This window comes from Hetaerina americana, unplaced genomic scaffold (genome assembly GCF_022747635.1).
Source record: "Hetaerina americana unplaced genomic scaffold, ioHetAmer1.1.p SCAF_6, whole genome shotgun sequence".
Lineage (NCBI taxonomy): Eukaryota > Metazoa > Arthropoda > Insecta > Odonata > Calopterygidae > Hetaerina > Hetaerina americana.
Window position 1 is genome coordinate 41065337 of NW_027287205.1, and position 15594 is coordinate 41080930.

General features: G+C 34.3%; 1 protein-coding gene across 1 annotated transcript; it reads left to right on the plus strand.

Moving 5' to 3' along the window:
• The first annotated feature begins 14 nt into the window (after positions 1-14).
• Positions 15-14221, plus strand: LOC139694919 (eukaryotic translation initiation factor 4E type 3-like). Its single transcript, XM_071593424.1, has 5 exons — positions 15-188; positions 916-1144; positions 2511-2637; positions 3764-3886; positions 6909-14221. Exons 1-5 carry the CDS (start codon positions 52-54, stop codon positions 6980-6982), a joined length of 690 nt encoding a protein of 229 aa, XP_071449525.1. The 5' UTR covers positions 15-51; the 3' UTR covers positions 6983-14221.
• The last annotated feature ends 1373 nt before the right edge of the window (positions 14222-15594 follow it).

Sequence of the window (15594 nt, forward strand, 5' to 3'; positions counted from 1 at the left end):
ATATCGCCCTGGGATTTTCATTTGTTATTAGAATGCGTAACATTAAAGAAAATGGCTACGCTTGACACCGACGTTTCCGTCGATCTTTCTAAATCTCCAATTATTTCTCACACTACCATCCAAACATTTGAAAAAGAAGAGAAAGAAAGAGTACCTCTTCAAACGTCATGGACTTTTTGGTTAGATAAGTATGTCATCTTTCAATTTGTAGGTAACCTGTAATTCTCAGATTGCCGGCGATAGTTTCGCCCAACTTTTTCTTTGTATTTCACTTTGGACTTAACTTGATTTTTGTTGGCAAATTTTATATTAATTTTGCGGCCATTATTCCAAATGGTGAGAAGCATTATGTATCATATCTTATCTCTTTGGAGAAAGTTAAAATTAGAAGCCCGTGATTGCCTGATTCAGGACAAGGGTTCTCAAAGAATGAGTGAGAAGGAACTTGGTCGGCTGCCCTGAACGTGCCATTTAAAATGGCTTAATTGCTCCATTTTTCCATACACCGGTCAGCCTTATTTTCCTGTATTAGCATTTCCCCTGCTAATTTGTGAACGATAATTGGTAAAGATGGAATTAGACAGCTCTACCCAACTTTCCTAAGCCTATCAATGCGGATTATTTTTATCAAACATTAATTTTGATGCAGACAATTCGTCGCTTATAATTTGCTTCGAAAAATTAGAAAAAGACGAATTAACACTAGCATTCTACGAAAGTGACGCGGTTTTACCGTAACCACCGTATCTTCCATATGCCTTATGCTGCACTTCATAAGCTCCCCGAAGAAAACAGTAGTGAAAGGAAAAATCGTATATTGCGCAGTAATCCTTTAGGATTCCGTTTTTCAAGAATAATTTCCATGTTTTCTGTGACCAATATTCGGTAGTGATGTAATTATCATTGACATTGTAGAGCTGTTCGTGGAACAACAGCAGCAGAGTTTGAAGCTAACCTGAAAAGAATCTATGAAGTGGACACTGTGCAGGGATTTTGGGCAGTTTTGAGACACATTCCTCCAGCAAATGAGCTGAAGCCTCGATACAGTTACCACTTGATGCGAGGCACAAGACGACCTTTGTGGGAGGAAGAGGGCAACACTAAAGGAGGAACATGGAGACTAAAATGTAGCAAGGGAGACACGGTGAGTTTCTGTAAGACTTTATATCTTGTATGAAACATATTCAGTAAATTAAAGAGCTCACGCCTAAACATTTATGTTTCATTCACATATAATTAATATACAGGACGGATATATTATTTTTCTCCCCATTGGTCAACCAATAAGATTTTTTGATGGACCCAGGGATTAAGCTGCTACACTGCCAGCTCCACCTAGCTTGAAAAATACTATTAAACCAGATGCTACAAAATTGGCAATCTTCAACTCTGCCTGCTTTATATCTCCCTTCACTCCACTAAAAATTCCTAATCTTTAACCCTTCCTACCTTGCTTATCAAACTTTCTTCTCTCCATTAGTTTTATATGTTCCGTTGTCACTTGAGAAGCCTTGCTTGCACTTTTCCTGCCAATCTTCCAAGGTCTCTGAACAACCTTTTTTCTCCCCCTTCCAATGAAACACTTGATCATTGGTTTTTCTGTCTATGCCATGTTTTGTTTATGTTCCACGTTCTACTGTTTCTATAACAAGCAGGGTGTATTGTCAGGAAGATTGCTTAATGTTCACATGCTAATTGAAACTTTTCTTCGCCATAAAAGCATGCACAGTGAATTACTCATGCAAAAATCATGAAAAGGATGTTGAGTGTCTTCAGCCTAAATTGAGAAACTGCTGAGACTAGCTCATGTATTTAAGTTCTTAAGTGTCCTATTTTTTTAACCACTAGTTACACCAGAAAATTGGTATTTTGGTTACTTCTCAATGTAATATCCCTTGAGGCGTATACATTTTTCACAATGCCAGTTCAGTGATTCCATAGCCGAGGCTACTCCGGTCTGTTGTCACATTTGTTAAGTTCAGAATTTTGTAGAACTACCACATCCATTTCACTGTTTACCACATTTCTCACTCAATCGGTGGTTGATTTCATTGGGCGTCCAACCACACAAGTGAAAAAAACTTATTACATGCTGTACAGTATATAATACCAGTTCAAGTATTGAATGTGCTTCTTGCCATATTGGCAGTGATATGAACCTTGCTCACCGTGAGGTGCAGGGGTCGATGTGCTAGTCGTCCATGTCTTGTGTTCATAGAGAGTATTAAATTTGAAGCTCAAGCCATATCTCTCTATATTCTCCCAGTCCGAATAGAAAAAATAGGTTATCTGAGAATTTGAATGCGCCTGGTAAGTTATCATGGAATAAAAATTTATGTGGTACGTTTTTTATATTTTGTTAGATTTAAATTTTTTATTGTTATTTAAATTGAAATATGTTGCCAAATCCTTTTTTTTCCGTTTGTAATGAAAGCTTGCTCACTCACTCATTAGCTCCTGAATATCCAGAGTTTTGTCTCAACAGACACATTAATTCTTCTAATTATCAGGTTCATGTTTGGAAAGAACTTCTGCTAGCTGCTATTGGAGAACAGTTGTCGGAATTTGTTCATCCAGAGGATGAAATTTGTGGTGTATCTGTTTCCATAAGAGATAGGCCAGCAAGCAGGGGAGCAGGTATGTAGTTAAAACAATAATGTTTGCCCCTAATAGGTAATTGTTATTGTTATGAAAAATTGTCTCAAAAGCACCAGAACTTTATTCTTATGGTGCCTTTGCTGCACATAATGGTCTTCATTAATATCCTCATTAATATTTTGTTTAATAGTACAATTTCAGATCTGATAAAATAAGAATCAGGTCATGAAATATATATGAAATTTTATTTCATCAGGCAACCTCTAACGCCATCATTTTCATAAATGAATATCCTTATGGTATGTCAGGGTGGTTGGCGATTCTTGAATTAATAAAAAAGGGTCAACCTAAAATTATGGAAAATTGATATCTTTATGGGAAGAAGTGGCAGTAGAAGGAAGAATGCTGTATCGTTTTCTTATAAAAAACCCTCATATTGCAATATCATCACATACAATTAACTTATTATTTGAGCATGGTCTTCTCTTTATTGTGCAATTAACTTCATGGCTTATGCTTTGTGATAGAAGGCAGAAATATTCCCTGCAGTTTCAGGCTTCACATCTTGGAAGTATTCGATATCCATATCAATAGATTTTGTACTTTTCCACAGTCTTTTTTTAAGATACATCACATTTCACTGCAAATTGGTGAAATGTATTTAAAAATGAAGCCTCTGGGAAAGTGCAAAATCTTTCCACATGGAGGGCAGAAATGTTAAGTGGGTCACTGACCAGAGGGATTGGGCTCAATCCTCAGTAATACCTCTGAGCTGGAACTGGCCCCCATGCCGTGATGTGTGAATGTCACATATCGTTAGGCTTAATATTAGGTGAGCTCTATGCTCACTTATAAATCCAAACTTTGGGTTTATTTCTGTTGTTAATTTTTTTGATTATTTGAAAAAATTAATACTAGCATTTCCTGCGGCAATATCTTGCAATGTATAAACGAAAACATAGTATTAAAGCATTGTGTTTGGAATGGTGACTTTTAAGTGGATGTCATTTGTTATCTCACCATACATATTTTGCTGAATGCATCTCCATTTTGATAATGTTTTGTGAGGTAAGATATTGATCACCCTTATTCCCTCATTTAGTTTATGTGCTGGCCTACCTCAGGTTTCAATTTATAAAAAATTTAAATACCTCTATTTTTGTAGGCATTGGAGATGATCTGGTGCAAGTGTGGAACACGCGAGCTGATCTAGAGAGCAAAGCAGAAATAATCCCGGCCATACTAAGATTGTTACCTGACATTAAGTTCAGTGCCAAGTTTTATAAAGGTAAAATAATTTTACTTACCATGTCTATATTTTTCCTTGGACAAGTAATTAACTTAAAGTTATGCCTAAACGTTTTAGATATTGCCCCTGTTGTGCAAGTGTAGAGCTATACTGTATGGGTGGTCATGCATTCTGAAACTTTATTTCAACCTCTTTATGTCAATGAATTGATTTATATTTGTTAGTCTCATTTTTCCCTTCTAATTACCCTGGACCACATACTCTTTGGATTATTGAAAGTTAAATCATGGCCATGTGTTTTATTAGGGTCTTGAGTTGTCAATAATATTGGCTTTACATATGTAGCATCAGCTATTTGTCATCTTGAAAGCCATCAAACCTACACTGCTGGTTGATCTGTAAGGATGAATTCCAGAGTATTAGTAATGAACATTAATTCATATATTTTGTTTTGGTAATTGGTAGAACATTACCTGTTGACAGAAGGATGTGATTGGGGGATCGAGATGGTGCGCGGGCTAACATACTGGCTTCCCACCCTGTGGGCCCGGGTTCAAATCGCGGCCGTGTTGAATATTTTTCAGAGGTATCTCGATCCCTACTTGAGGTACTTTGTGGAGGGCACTTTGAGTGAGTACGCCGTCCGTCAGATGGGACGTTAAGCTGTGGACCCCTTGGCGCCTTTCGTAAAGAGTAGGCTAATGCCGACGCCGGGTTTCTCTCCACTCTTCAACCTTTCCTGTCCATCCCCTATGGCGCAAATGACCTCAGCTGTCGGTCACCTCCCCTAAATACTACTACTAGTAGGATGTGATTGGATGTTGGTATGGGGTGATCAAGGAATTAGAGCTTAAAGGCTTAGACTCAAGGTCTTAAAGATGATTCATATAAGCTGACTAGCATGTTTGATCAGTTGCTGCCCAGGTGACCAATCAGATGAATATTATGTGCTCCATCTTTTGTATCATACTTGAATTGAGGATCAAAGGTATGAAGACAAATGAATCAGAAGTGCATGATGATGAAGATATTCTACCAAGTTAATTTTTACATTTTTGTATGATGTTGGCATTCTATTATTTTCACTCTGAACAATATATTTATGTATTTGTGTAATTATTTTTTAAAATTCAAGTCATGATCTAGTTATTATTGAGTGGTTAGAGTAGAAGCCACTGGGAATCATTGATAACACAAGTTCATATGTATATAGTGCATTTAGTGCTTGGATTGGCTTACCTTACTCTGGTGCACATTATTTCAGTCCCCTCCGGGCATGCGTTAAGACAGGAGGTGGATTTTTGTGACCAGTGGTTGTTTGTGGTGTTGTCACGCCAACATGGAGTGCAGCGTCGAATAACGCTACGCTGTGAAGTTTTGCGTTACACTCCGGAAATCTGCGTCGGAGACCCTTGAACTCATTAAACACCCTTATGGGGATGATGCCTTAAGCTGCACTAGAGTTTTTGAGTGGCACAAAATGTTTAAGGAAGGAAAGGAGTTTGTCGAAGACAAGCACCACGTCTGACGCCCGACAACTGCCCAAACCGATGCTCAGGAAGGCCAAAGTGAAAAAGGTTTTGGACTCTGACAGGTTTTTAACCACCGCCCTTATCAGTGAGGAGACTGGCCGTCCAGGCGGAGCCATCCACACCATTGTAACAGAGGATCTTGCGATGAGGAAAGTGTGCGTGAAGCTGGTGCCAAAAGTCTTGAGGGAGGAACAAAAACTGTTGCGGGTGGAAATTTCATAAGAAATTTTGGACTGCATCCAGGAAGATGGAGATTTTCTCGACAACGTTATTGCCTCAAAGGATAGCTCAGAAGGAGCTCAAAGGGTATTGGTTTGACTCCATCGTGGCAGTTCAGGCGACGACGACAAAGGCTCTCAACAGTATTCTGGAAACCGATTTCCAGCAGGCTTTTGACGAGTGGCAGACGTGCTGAACTAAGTGCATCAATGCAGGAGGAATGTATTTTGAAGATTATGAAGTAATTGCAATGACAACTGCAATAAATTTGGATTTTTGGAACCAGTCCCGATACTTATTGTACGGGCCCTGTATGCCAATTTTCTCTCTCCGGATCCCGTGAGGTTATTCTAATTTTAACCTATTATGCAACTCTTAGTTTCTGTGTGTACAAGCAGATATGTGCACAAAATAGTGAGGAATGTATTACGCACTGAGCAACACTAGCATATACTTGTGGTTCAGTACCTGTAAGCTCAGTAGTTTACTGTGGGAAATGAAATGTTTGAGTTGAGAGTGTACATCCCTATTAGCCCTATGTGTATTAGTTTTGCAGTAGCAACACATATGAGAATAAAATAAAATATGTTTTGTTGTATGTATTTAAAATTTATGAAGTATTTTTTTAGGAAGTACTGCTACGGAAATATTAAAGCTGTATTGCCTACTACTGGCTCGTAACACTGTTATTATCAAAATTTGAAATAGAGACAGCCATTTTCTTTGCTTGAGGAGGGAAAAATACTTACTTTTAAATAGTTCACTTCCTGTAGTGAATCAGCTTGAGATTTATAGGTTGAAGTGATACCCGGATACACTTAGCCCATGAATACCAGATGGTTTTATAGGAAATTTTGGAGTAACAAATTGCATCTTACAGGCCGGGAAATACAGTAATGATTTCCACTGACTTACCTTTACCATATCACTGAAATTTTCTTCCTTCTTCTCTTTACCCAAAGCGTAGTTTCTCCAAGCAGTCATGTATTTCTGAAATGTGACAATGCTACACTTCGCATAAAGTGCTAATCTTACCCTTGTGTTTTTTCTCGGGATTCCAATCATGCATTCCCTCTTCTTTGTTAATGCCTCTCTTGTTTTTGCAATATGGTCTTATAAATTGTGATTAATAGTAACGGTGTCAAATTCAAAAGGTTTCTTCATGAACCATATCCTTGGTCCCATTACTATTTTGATGGAATTAAATTTTATCCATGAAAATACCTGTTTTTGTATATGACCAATGGTTAATTTTTATGCTATACAACTTTAATTTTTGCAACTGAATAATTTTCCCATTTGCTTTTCAGCTCATGAAATGCATGATGCCTATGAAGGAGGGAAGGATGAGTCAGCCCCAGGTGCATTTCAGAAACGGATGTGATATATTTGGATGCATTGGAAATGATTGTTTGTGCTCTGTTGCAGGAAATATAATGCATGCATAAATTGGCTTCAGTCTTCCATATATTTCATTTGTAACAGGGAAGTCATGATGAGGTTGGGCATGACAAAATGAATGATTACACTATGAATATTTCATTTGTATGCCTCATATTTAATAATCCCTGGGATTTAGTCATGTTTTTTTAATGTTTAATAATGTGCCAATATTTTTTAATATGTATAAAATATATTTTTTGTGGGATTTTGGGTTAAATGCTCACATTGTGAACTTTTTAAAAGTTTGTTCATGTCAAAATTTGTGAGATCTGTGTACTTGTTCAGGGTATTCATTTAAAAAAAAACAACACAATTTTGGATGAAGAAAATTTTAATTTGTACTGATACAATGAAGCAAGTCATACTGACTTTATGGACAACATAAAGTTTTATTCAGGGATAATAGTCAAGATATAGTGCATAATCATAACCAAGTTATTCTATTCTATTTTTGTAAGTTCCTATATAGACTGAGTTAGTGTGAAGTGCCTTTAAAAGCATTAATTAATTATGTTCTCTAAAGTGTATGATTAATGGGAGAAGTTTAATTCATTGTCAGAACTTTCACAGCTAATATGAAAATATACTTAGTTAATACAGGTGTCATGTGGATAAGTTCAGCCAAATTTCATTTTCAACTTTGTTACAGTTTTGCTATCTGACAATTGACAATTTTCAATCATAACCACTTTGATATTAACTCATATAGTACATTGTGAAGAACTAAAACCATCCCATATCTCAGTTGTCAGTGACATTGTGTTTATGGACAATGCTACAATGGGAATTGATACATAAATATTTTCTGAAAACTTTTTCATTACTCTGTACACAATTTTTTACGATCAATTTTCCTTATTATAATGTGAAGAATTTTCAAATTGGTGATTTACATGAATGAATTGTGCATTTTTTGTCCCAAAGGAATAATACTGGGCAATATTCGTGTTGTAAACCATAAATAGACTTAAATGAAGTAAAAATGAATCTTTGGTATATTTGATGGTAATGGGCTGGATAATTCAGTAATGGTTGTGTTAGTGTAGCATTGAAAAAAAAATATTTTTTTACTTCTGTGCATGCCTAATCAAACTTTGCTATTAAAAGTATTAATTTTGCAAGGTGCATCCTTAATACTTGAATTTAAAAAAAGTCTTGTGGAAAAGTTTGGAATATATCGAGTGGCTATTGAATGATATAATTATTTTTTTACAGTTAAGTCCCATGTTAATGCTAAGTTCAAATGTAAGTTTTTGCAATTTTAACAATTAAAATTTTGTTTCATTAGGCTATTCCTTTAATTGCTTGCAGTTGGAATTCCAATGTGGCCATTTGGCTTCCAAAAAGAATGTTAAGTGCTTCAAGGTTAATTGTCATTTGAATATTTAAAGCCAGAGGTTTAACACTTTTATAATTTTTCAAATAAGCTTAAGCACTCTGGTTTTAATTTTCTTTTATTAAATTCATGTTTTCAGGAAAAGTGATACACTAATCTTCATATCTGAATATCACTTACCTTAGGGCTCAGTGTAAGGTGAAGTCTAGCTTCTGTTAGTAAACCAACCTTTGAGTTAATTACTGTTGCTTTTTGAGTTTGTCTTGTTTGCCAAGTAGGCCGTTGTAACCAGTTGTGGGAGGTCAGTGAGAAAGAAATGAGTGGTGCAATGTAGGTTCTGAGTAATGTATAATTGTGAAGGAAGATTAAAGTAATTATTAAGATAAAATTGAAAGGCCCAGGTTGATTTTTGGAATCATATTTGGCTAGCCCTGAGTGCAAGGTGTGATAGAACTGTTGAGTGGTAAGAGGCCAGTGTTTCTTTTTTATGCCACTACATACTCTTACATATTAGGTGATATGTTTCAATCTTTCGAACATTGGGGCCAAACAGAGGTTTTTTTAAATGACATATTCATACCTGGAGATAGTTGAAAGTGTTTTCAAATCGCAAACTGAAGAATTGTTTGGTAGATGATGACCGAAGCGTTCTGTTTTTCTCAAATTATTTATTTTAATCCTCATAAATAGTTATGTCTACTGAGAAAATATGAAGGATAAGGAATCATTGATTGATGCAATGAAACAAAGAATATATAAGTTTTATGAAAACAAGATGAAAAATAGAAAGTTATATCTGAGCAATTAAGTGAACTGTTTTCTTTAGTCTCTAGCCATTTCCCTCAAGAAGTGTCGATACACGAATACTCAGTTGTAAACAGTCCTGATAGTTTTACAGTTTAGCATTAAATCTTCCTTTTCAAACTTCATAAACATAAGAAATGGAGCATGTTGTGAATAGTTGAATTATCTGTAAACAACAAATTGAGAGCCAGTCACATGAAAGATATCAAGTTAGGACATGAAAAATAATCTGAATATATTCAATAGATTCAGGCGAGATGTAGTGGAGGTTTGTTAATATGATAAAAACAAAATTTGCACCTTTCCACAGATTTATTTGTAATGTATGACGTGTTTCAGTTCATCAAACCATCTCCTGATACAAGACAAGATTCAACATGTGATACATCATATTTATACCTGTTTGAGGAAGGGGGGGTTGGAAGAAAAGAGTGAGAAGTAAGGTACGTTACAATAAATCTGTGGAAAAGTGCAAATTTTGTTTTTCTCATAATGAAAGAATCTATTTCTTTGTGAAAACTTTTGGTAGTGGCTATATGTTTTTTGTTCTTCACAACTGCCAATTCTTAGTGCCATTATCATTTGATTTGTAGAAGTAATTTTCTTAGCTCTTAGGTACATTGTGAAATATGTCTTTAAAAATGCATTGTAGTAATGTTTTATTTACTAATTAAAAAAATGCATGTTTGGCCCCATCAATGACATAATTCAAGGTTGAAAAGAATATAAAATATAAACAATAGGTGAAAATATTAACTTAAGGAAATGAGATTTTATATTTAAAAAATTTCTTAATGATTTTGACCTTTTGATATTTGAGTAACTTTTACCACTTATAAGTCATCTGTGTGGCTGTAATACATTGAATACTGAGCTAGTGCAGACAATCATAGATTTTGTCAAGTGAGCTCAATGGTGTAACATTTACTTTTTTTACTCCTTTTTAGCGGTGAAGTGTGAAATTTCAGTTTTTCTGAAATTTCTTTATATGTAAAAACATGGTGGCTATTGCATTTGGACTTATTTACCATTTAAAAGAAATAGGAACAAAAATGTTTCCTTTCTTGGTTTCCCCTTTGCCATCTGCCACCAGGAAGCTCAAAGCACATTATTCATCTTTAGGTTAAACTGCCTCCCATTTGGTTTCCTTGTGGTTAAATCCCTAGCCAAATATGCCGTTTTGTGGGTATGCATGTGTAATATTCTGTATACTGTCTGTTGCTTACCGTATCCATTTTTTGTAAAATCATCATACCCTTTTTTATCTGAATAAAGTAATTTAATACTCATTTTTTGTTACCTTAAAAGCCAAAGCACTGTTTTAGGTTTTTTAATTTTTATGCAAGTCTTCCTCTTTAGCTAAAATGTGGCAGGAAATGTCATACATTTACCTGTTGATATATCTGAATCCAAATCTTGTCTAAAAGGAAATTCCTTTACTCAGGGAGAATACAGATTTGTTGATTTTTTTATGTGAGTCACTTTTTGGAGTGACATCGCCAAGGTAATTTTTGAGTGGGGCTAGATTAGAGGGAGTTTACTGTATACTGAAAAACTCAATCCCTTACCCTTCTAATTTTGATAAAACAGCCAGATATTTTGATATGTGGAGAGTGTAAGAAAATGTTTGATGAACTTCATTCTGTAGATTTTAGAACCATCGATAAATATTTTTTGTTATTATTCAACGACTATAAGGACTTTAATTTCGATCACTGCTGACAACTAGGTACAATTGTTATTTTCAGTGCTAATTGTTTTCTGTTATACCGGCGAATTGCTAAATGCCTTTAAAAGTTTCCTTATTTGTGGTGCATGACAACTCAAGTCATTAGTGCGATTTCAGATAAATGGATGAATGGGAGAGGAGGGACAGAGAAATATCGTTAGTGGGCTGTGCATGGTACTCTTACATGATATGGTGATGAATCTGTAGATCAATACATCCAAAAGTTAGAGTCAACTTGGAATCATGTTTAATTGAATGGGATCATTAATGGCCAAATATAAGTGAATCTTACCCATCTGTAGCAGCATGATCTAATTTCAAACTATGAATATATGTTCAGTTTGGTTAGATTAGGATAAGCTGTGTTTACATAAGTAATATGCACTTATACTTTTACCATCATCTGCCTAAATCCTTAATGTGATTGTAGTTTTTAGATGGTAGATTTGGTCAAGTGCTTCTATTAACTAGTTAAGGTTTGACCAAGTAATGTATTTCATTTCTCTATTTTAAGTACTTGATAATGGTGTTATCCTATTTAAGCATGAATTTCGACAGTCCATAATGACTTATTTTCTACCAGTCATGAGAACTTTGTTTGCCTGACTTCATTTCATTCAATTTATTTGTAACTTCTGCCTGCATTTGTGCTGTCTTTAAGGCCTATTCCTACTTAGTACTCTCCATGGACAACTATTTTTGATTTAAAGTTTCTGATTTCCTCGTTGGTTTTCCCCTAATGAGCTTTAAATTTTGTGGTTTCCCTTAATTTTTTTCTTAATAGTCACCTGTTAATTCATGTAATTTTATGAAAATGGCAGTGCAGTGAAAGTTCACGCCATTGTAAATTTGATCCTCTTCTTGAGTTATGACTATGTAGAGCATATACATTTTCATAGCATACATTTTTTTGCAATACTTCCCCTAATTGATGAAATATTATCAGGATGGCTTATAATTTATTCTCATTTGCTGAGTTATTGCTAAACTTAAGAATTTTACCTTTGAAGCTCATCTAAGTGGATAGTTTAATAGTTAGGGAGTAAGTACTAGCCAACTACCAATGATTTATGAGTTTTATAATTAATTATTTTATCAATTACATAGTTCATATTATATAACTTGTGGTTTTCATTAAAGTGATCATCGATCTATGTTCATTTGCAATATTTGGTGCTTAAACTCAGATTAGAATGCAATTTTCCCTTAAAAGTCTCATTCATTTTTACCAAAGTTCCTAATTGTATGGGGTGCTCATCATTTGCCAAATTATATGATTAGGAAGTAGAATGTTTCATGCTGGTTTCAGATCATTGTATAATTTTCCAGCAGTTAATTCCACGCTAATGTGATAACAGGCATGCAACTTGTGATTTACAAAGTAGTTTTGGCAAACTTAATCCAAGCCATCACCATGTGTGAACAGAAAAGGTGCGAGTGGAGGAAACTGAATTAATGCTGTAATGTTTTGGAAGGTTAATGTGATTACTGGCCGAAGTAATATTATCAGATGCTGTTGAGTCTCCATCGTAATGGAAAAAAAATATCCTTTTCAAAATGAATATTTTTATGGGTATCCAAATCTCTTGAAAAGTGTTCTTATTATTAATGAAGAATAATTTGTTCATATTATTTAGTGATTAGGGGCTGTGTTATATGATTATTTTTGATTCAAAGGCACGAAATTAGCCCTTGACTTGTGCATAAACATCATGGTAATTAAAGCTGTTGTTTATATTTTAAAGTACATTATGCATTGGGTATTTGAAGTGAAAATATTGCATAATTTCCCTGATTAATTTTCAGCTTTATACAATCACTTGGAAACTTGTTATTGTCAAATGTTAATTTTTTTGTTATTTGTTAAGTTGTATTGAGGTACAACTATGTAGCAATGAGCCTGTTCATAATCATGATCCACCTTTGGTTAATACATGTGGGGTACCTTGTCATTTTTTGGTCAAGCTATCGTTAATGTTGACAAAAAATTTAAAGAAATTACCATCCCAAAAATCTAGAAGTCATTTCTGAGTGGTATAGAAGAAAGAGCATGTAAGGAAATACCAATATTTGTCACCACAGTCAGTACTATTTTTCAAACAATCTGAATGAAGAATAATTTTACTGGTTCAATAAACAAATGAAATTTTGTACATTGGTTATAAACCTGATTTTTATTCTTGATTTAGAACAAGTTACACATGGTTCTATGACTGAAAACTCCCACAAATGTTATTTCTGAATATCCTTCATGGCAATATACCACTCCTTGAAGTTCCTTTTTACATCTTCCTGCTTGATTATGCTTAGAAAAGAGCTTACTGAGCAGTTTACCCACATACAGATTTGTTCCAGATTACCTTAAATAGTGATACACTATCTTGTGCTTATACCAATAATAATAACAATATGTAAATGAGGAATGGATAGAATTTTCTCAGGATAGGTACCTCAGATATGAATCTCAAAGTCAACTGATTAGCTCGTCAGAATATTCAAATATTGAATAATCGAGATCATTTTGTAGGTAAAATCAAATAAGGATTGAAAGCTATTTTCTCATGAAGAAGATTGAAATATTGGTTTAATTTGGTATAAACCCATCAATGAAGAGAGATTTGTTGAAAGTTATTGAAGTGAACAAACTGAAATTTCTCTCCGAAGAAATAAACTTGGTATTTTTTGCCACAAAAAAACTGTTTTAATACTACTAGTTTTGATCCCGGTTTGATGATGTTGCTTGTGTGTCGAAACCGGTATTGTAATAAAGATTTTAGTGTGAAAAATACCAAGTTTATTAATTCAGTGTTAATGAATTTCCTCAAACTAGAGCATCAATTCATCTGAAATCTCTCTTTGGTGTATGTTCTCAGGTTTTTATGATAACATCAGGCAGTGGTATTATACTGTGCACTATTTTATAGTAGTGTATTTGGAATGATAATGTGTCAATATTCTACTGGGTTAGCCCCCCCATTCTTAATAATTTGCTGTAATTTCTACATTAGCAACTGTTGAAATCCTTGTATTTCGTTGGCTAATGATAAGAATAATTGGCTATTTAGTTGTACTTTTGCTTTTCAACAAAAGAAACGAGATCTGTTTCTAATTGCTTGGGACAAAAGGTTTTTTTTTATATTTCTGGTCAATAAGCTATGCATTCTGTTTGTAAAATTGTATTGTTTTTACAAATTATATTCGGTTTTTAAAATTGCCTATGTATCTCATCTGCTTTCTGTAATTAAAAACTTCGTTATTTCAATTATTGATGTTATTTCTTTTAAGAAATGCCTCATGTGTTACATTACCAATGATGTGTTATGCTCTGTTAGATCTCTTGCTAATATACCACCAAGTGGTTCCTGCAAGCCTTATATTAGGTATGGAATCATGACTGTATTTGGTTTATATATCTTTCCATTCATGTGGAAGTTAACCTTAAATCTTACTAATTAAGATCTCCCACCCATAACCACACCATTAGGGATAAAGCGAATTTCAATGCTACTTATTAAAAACTGTCCTTAATTTACAGCTCATTTCATAATGTGAACATTTGATTGTATAACTGGCTACCAACTCTGGCTGGCTCAAATTTCAAGAATGGGTTACACACCTGGTTACTTACTAACCCACTTTATTCAATTGCTGAATTCTTTTTTGAATATCTTCATTGCATTTAATAATTTATTTTTGTATACATGGAGCAATAATTACATTGACGACATTTGATATGATTGTAATATTTATCGAAATGAATCTATTATATTGTGAAAAATGAATATATTATATTGTTGCTATGCAAACCCCTCACTTCATGAAGAACTTATAAAATAGCGCCTGTCACATGTCCAAGTTGTGGAAATGCAACTAATGTTTTTTATGCCCACAATTGTTTTTTATTTTGATTTCAATTATTATAATTTGATATCCCTTCAGTTTTCCTATCTCCTTTACATCCACATTTGTTTCAGTCACATTCCATCACACTAATGAATTAACATGATATGCATCAGATGGTGGAAAACTGTACCAAGTTTGAATACCACTGTATGGAATGTAATCAGAAAGTATAAGTACAACTGTATATTAAATTAAATTCCCCATAACTGACTCAAAATTACCCGAGTCAAAACCCCAAGCGGAATATTATACACCTAATATGATGAAAAAACTGTAGCCGACTAAATATTACATATATGTGTTTGCAGGAAAGGGCTGATGGATGTAGTGCTGTAAACATACTCAAACCTGTGGAATATAGAAAGGCGTATTTCAGTCTCTTCGGGTGCCCATTTCATTTCAATGCATTCTTAGAAACTTCTATACATTTATTTATTTACTATTCAGAGAGTATACTATACATGGACAACACGCAGGAATAGGATCATTCAGGTAAAGATTTACAGGATAGAAACCAGTTATTCAAAAAAGACAAGAAATATAAAAGATAGTAAGACTACATAGATACACTTTCAGGTCGTCCATTTAGAATATGTTAATAGTATAATAATGCTTCATCAGCTGGACATTTTTCACTTTGCTTGAAAATAGATGATATAGATTTTGTAAGGGAGAAAAATTTTTGTTACCTCTGATGAAGTTCTGTAGCATGAGATCTTTGCCCTTCAGTGAGTGACATGAATGCTGGTACTACTTTCTCTGCCATAAGAGTGGAAATCTT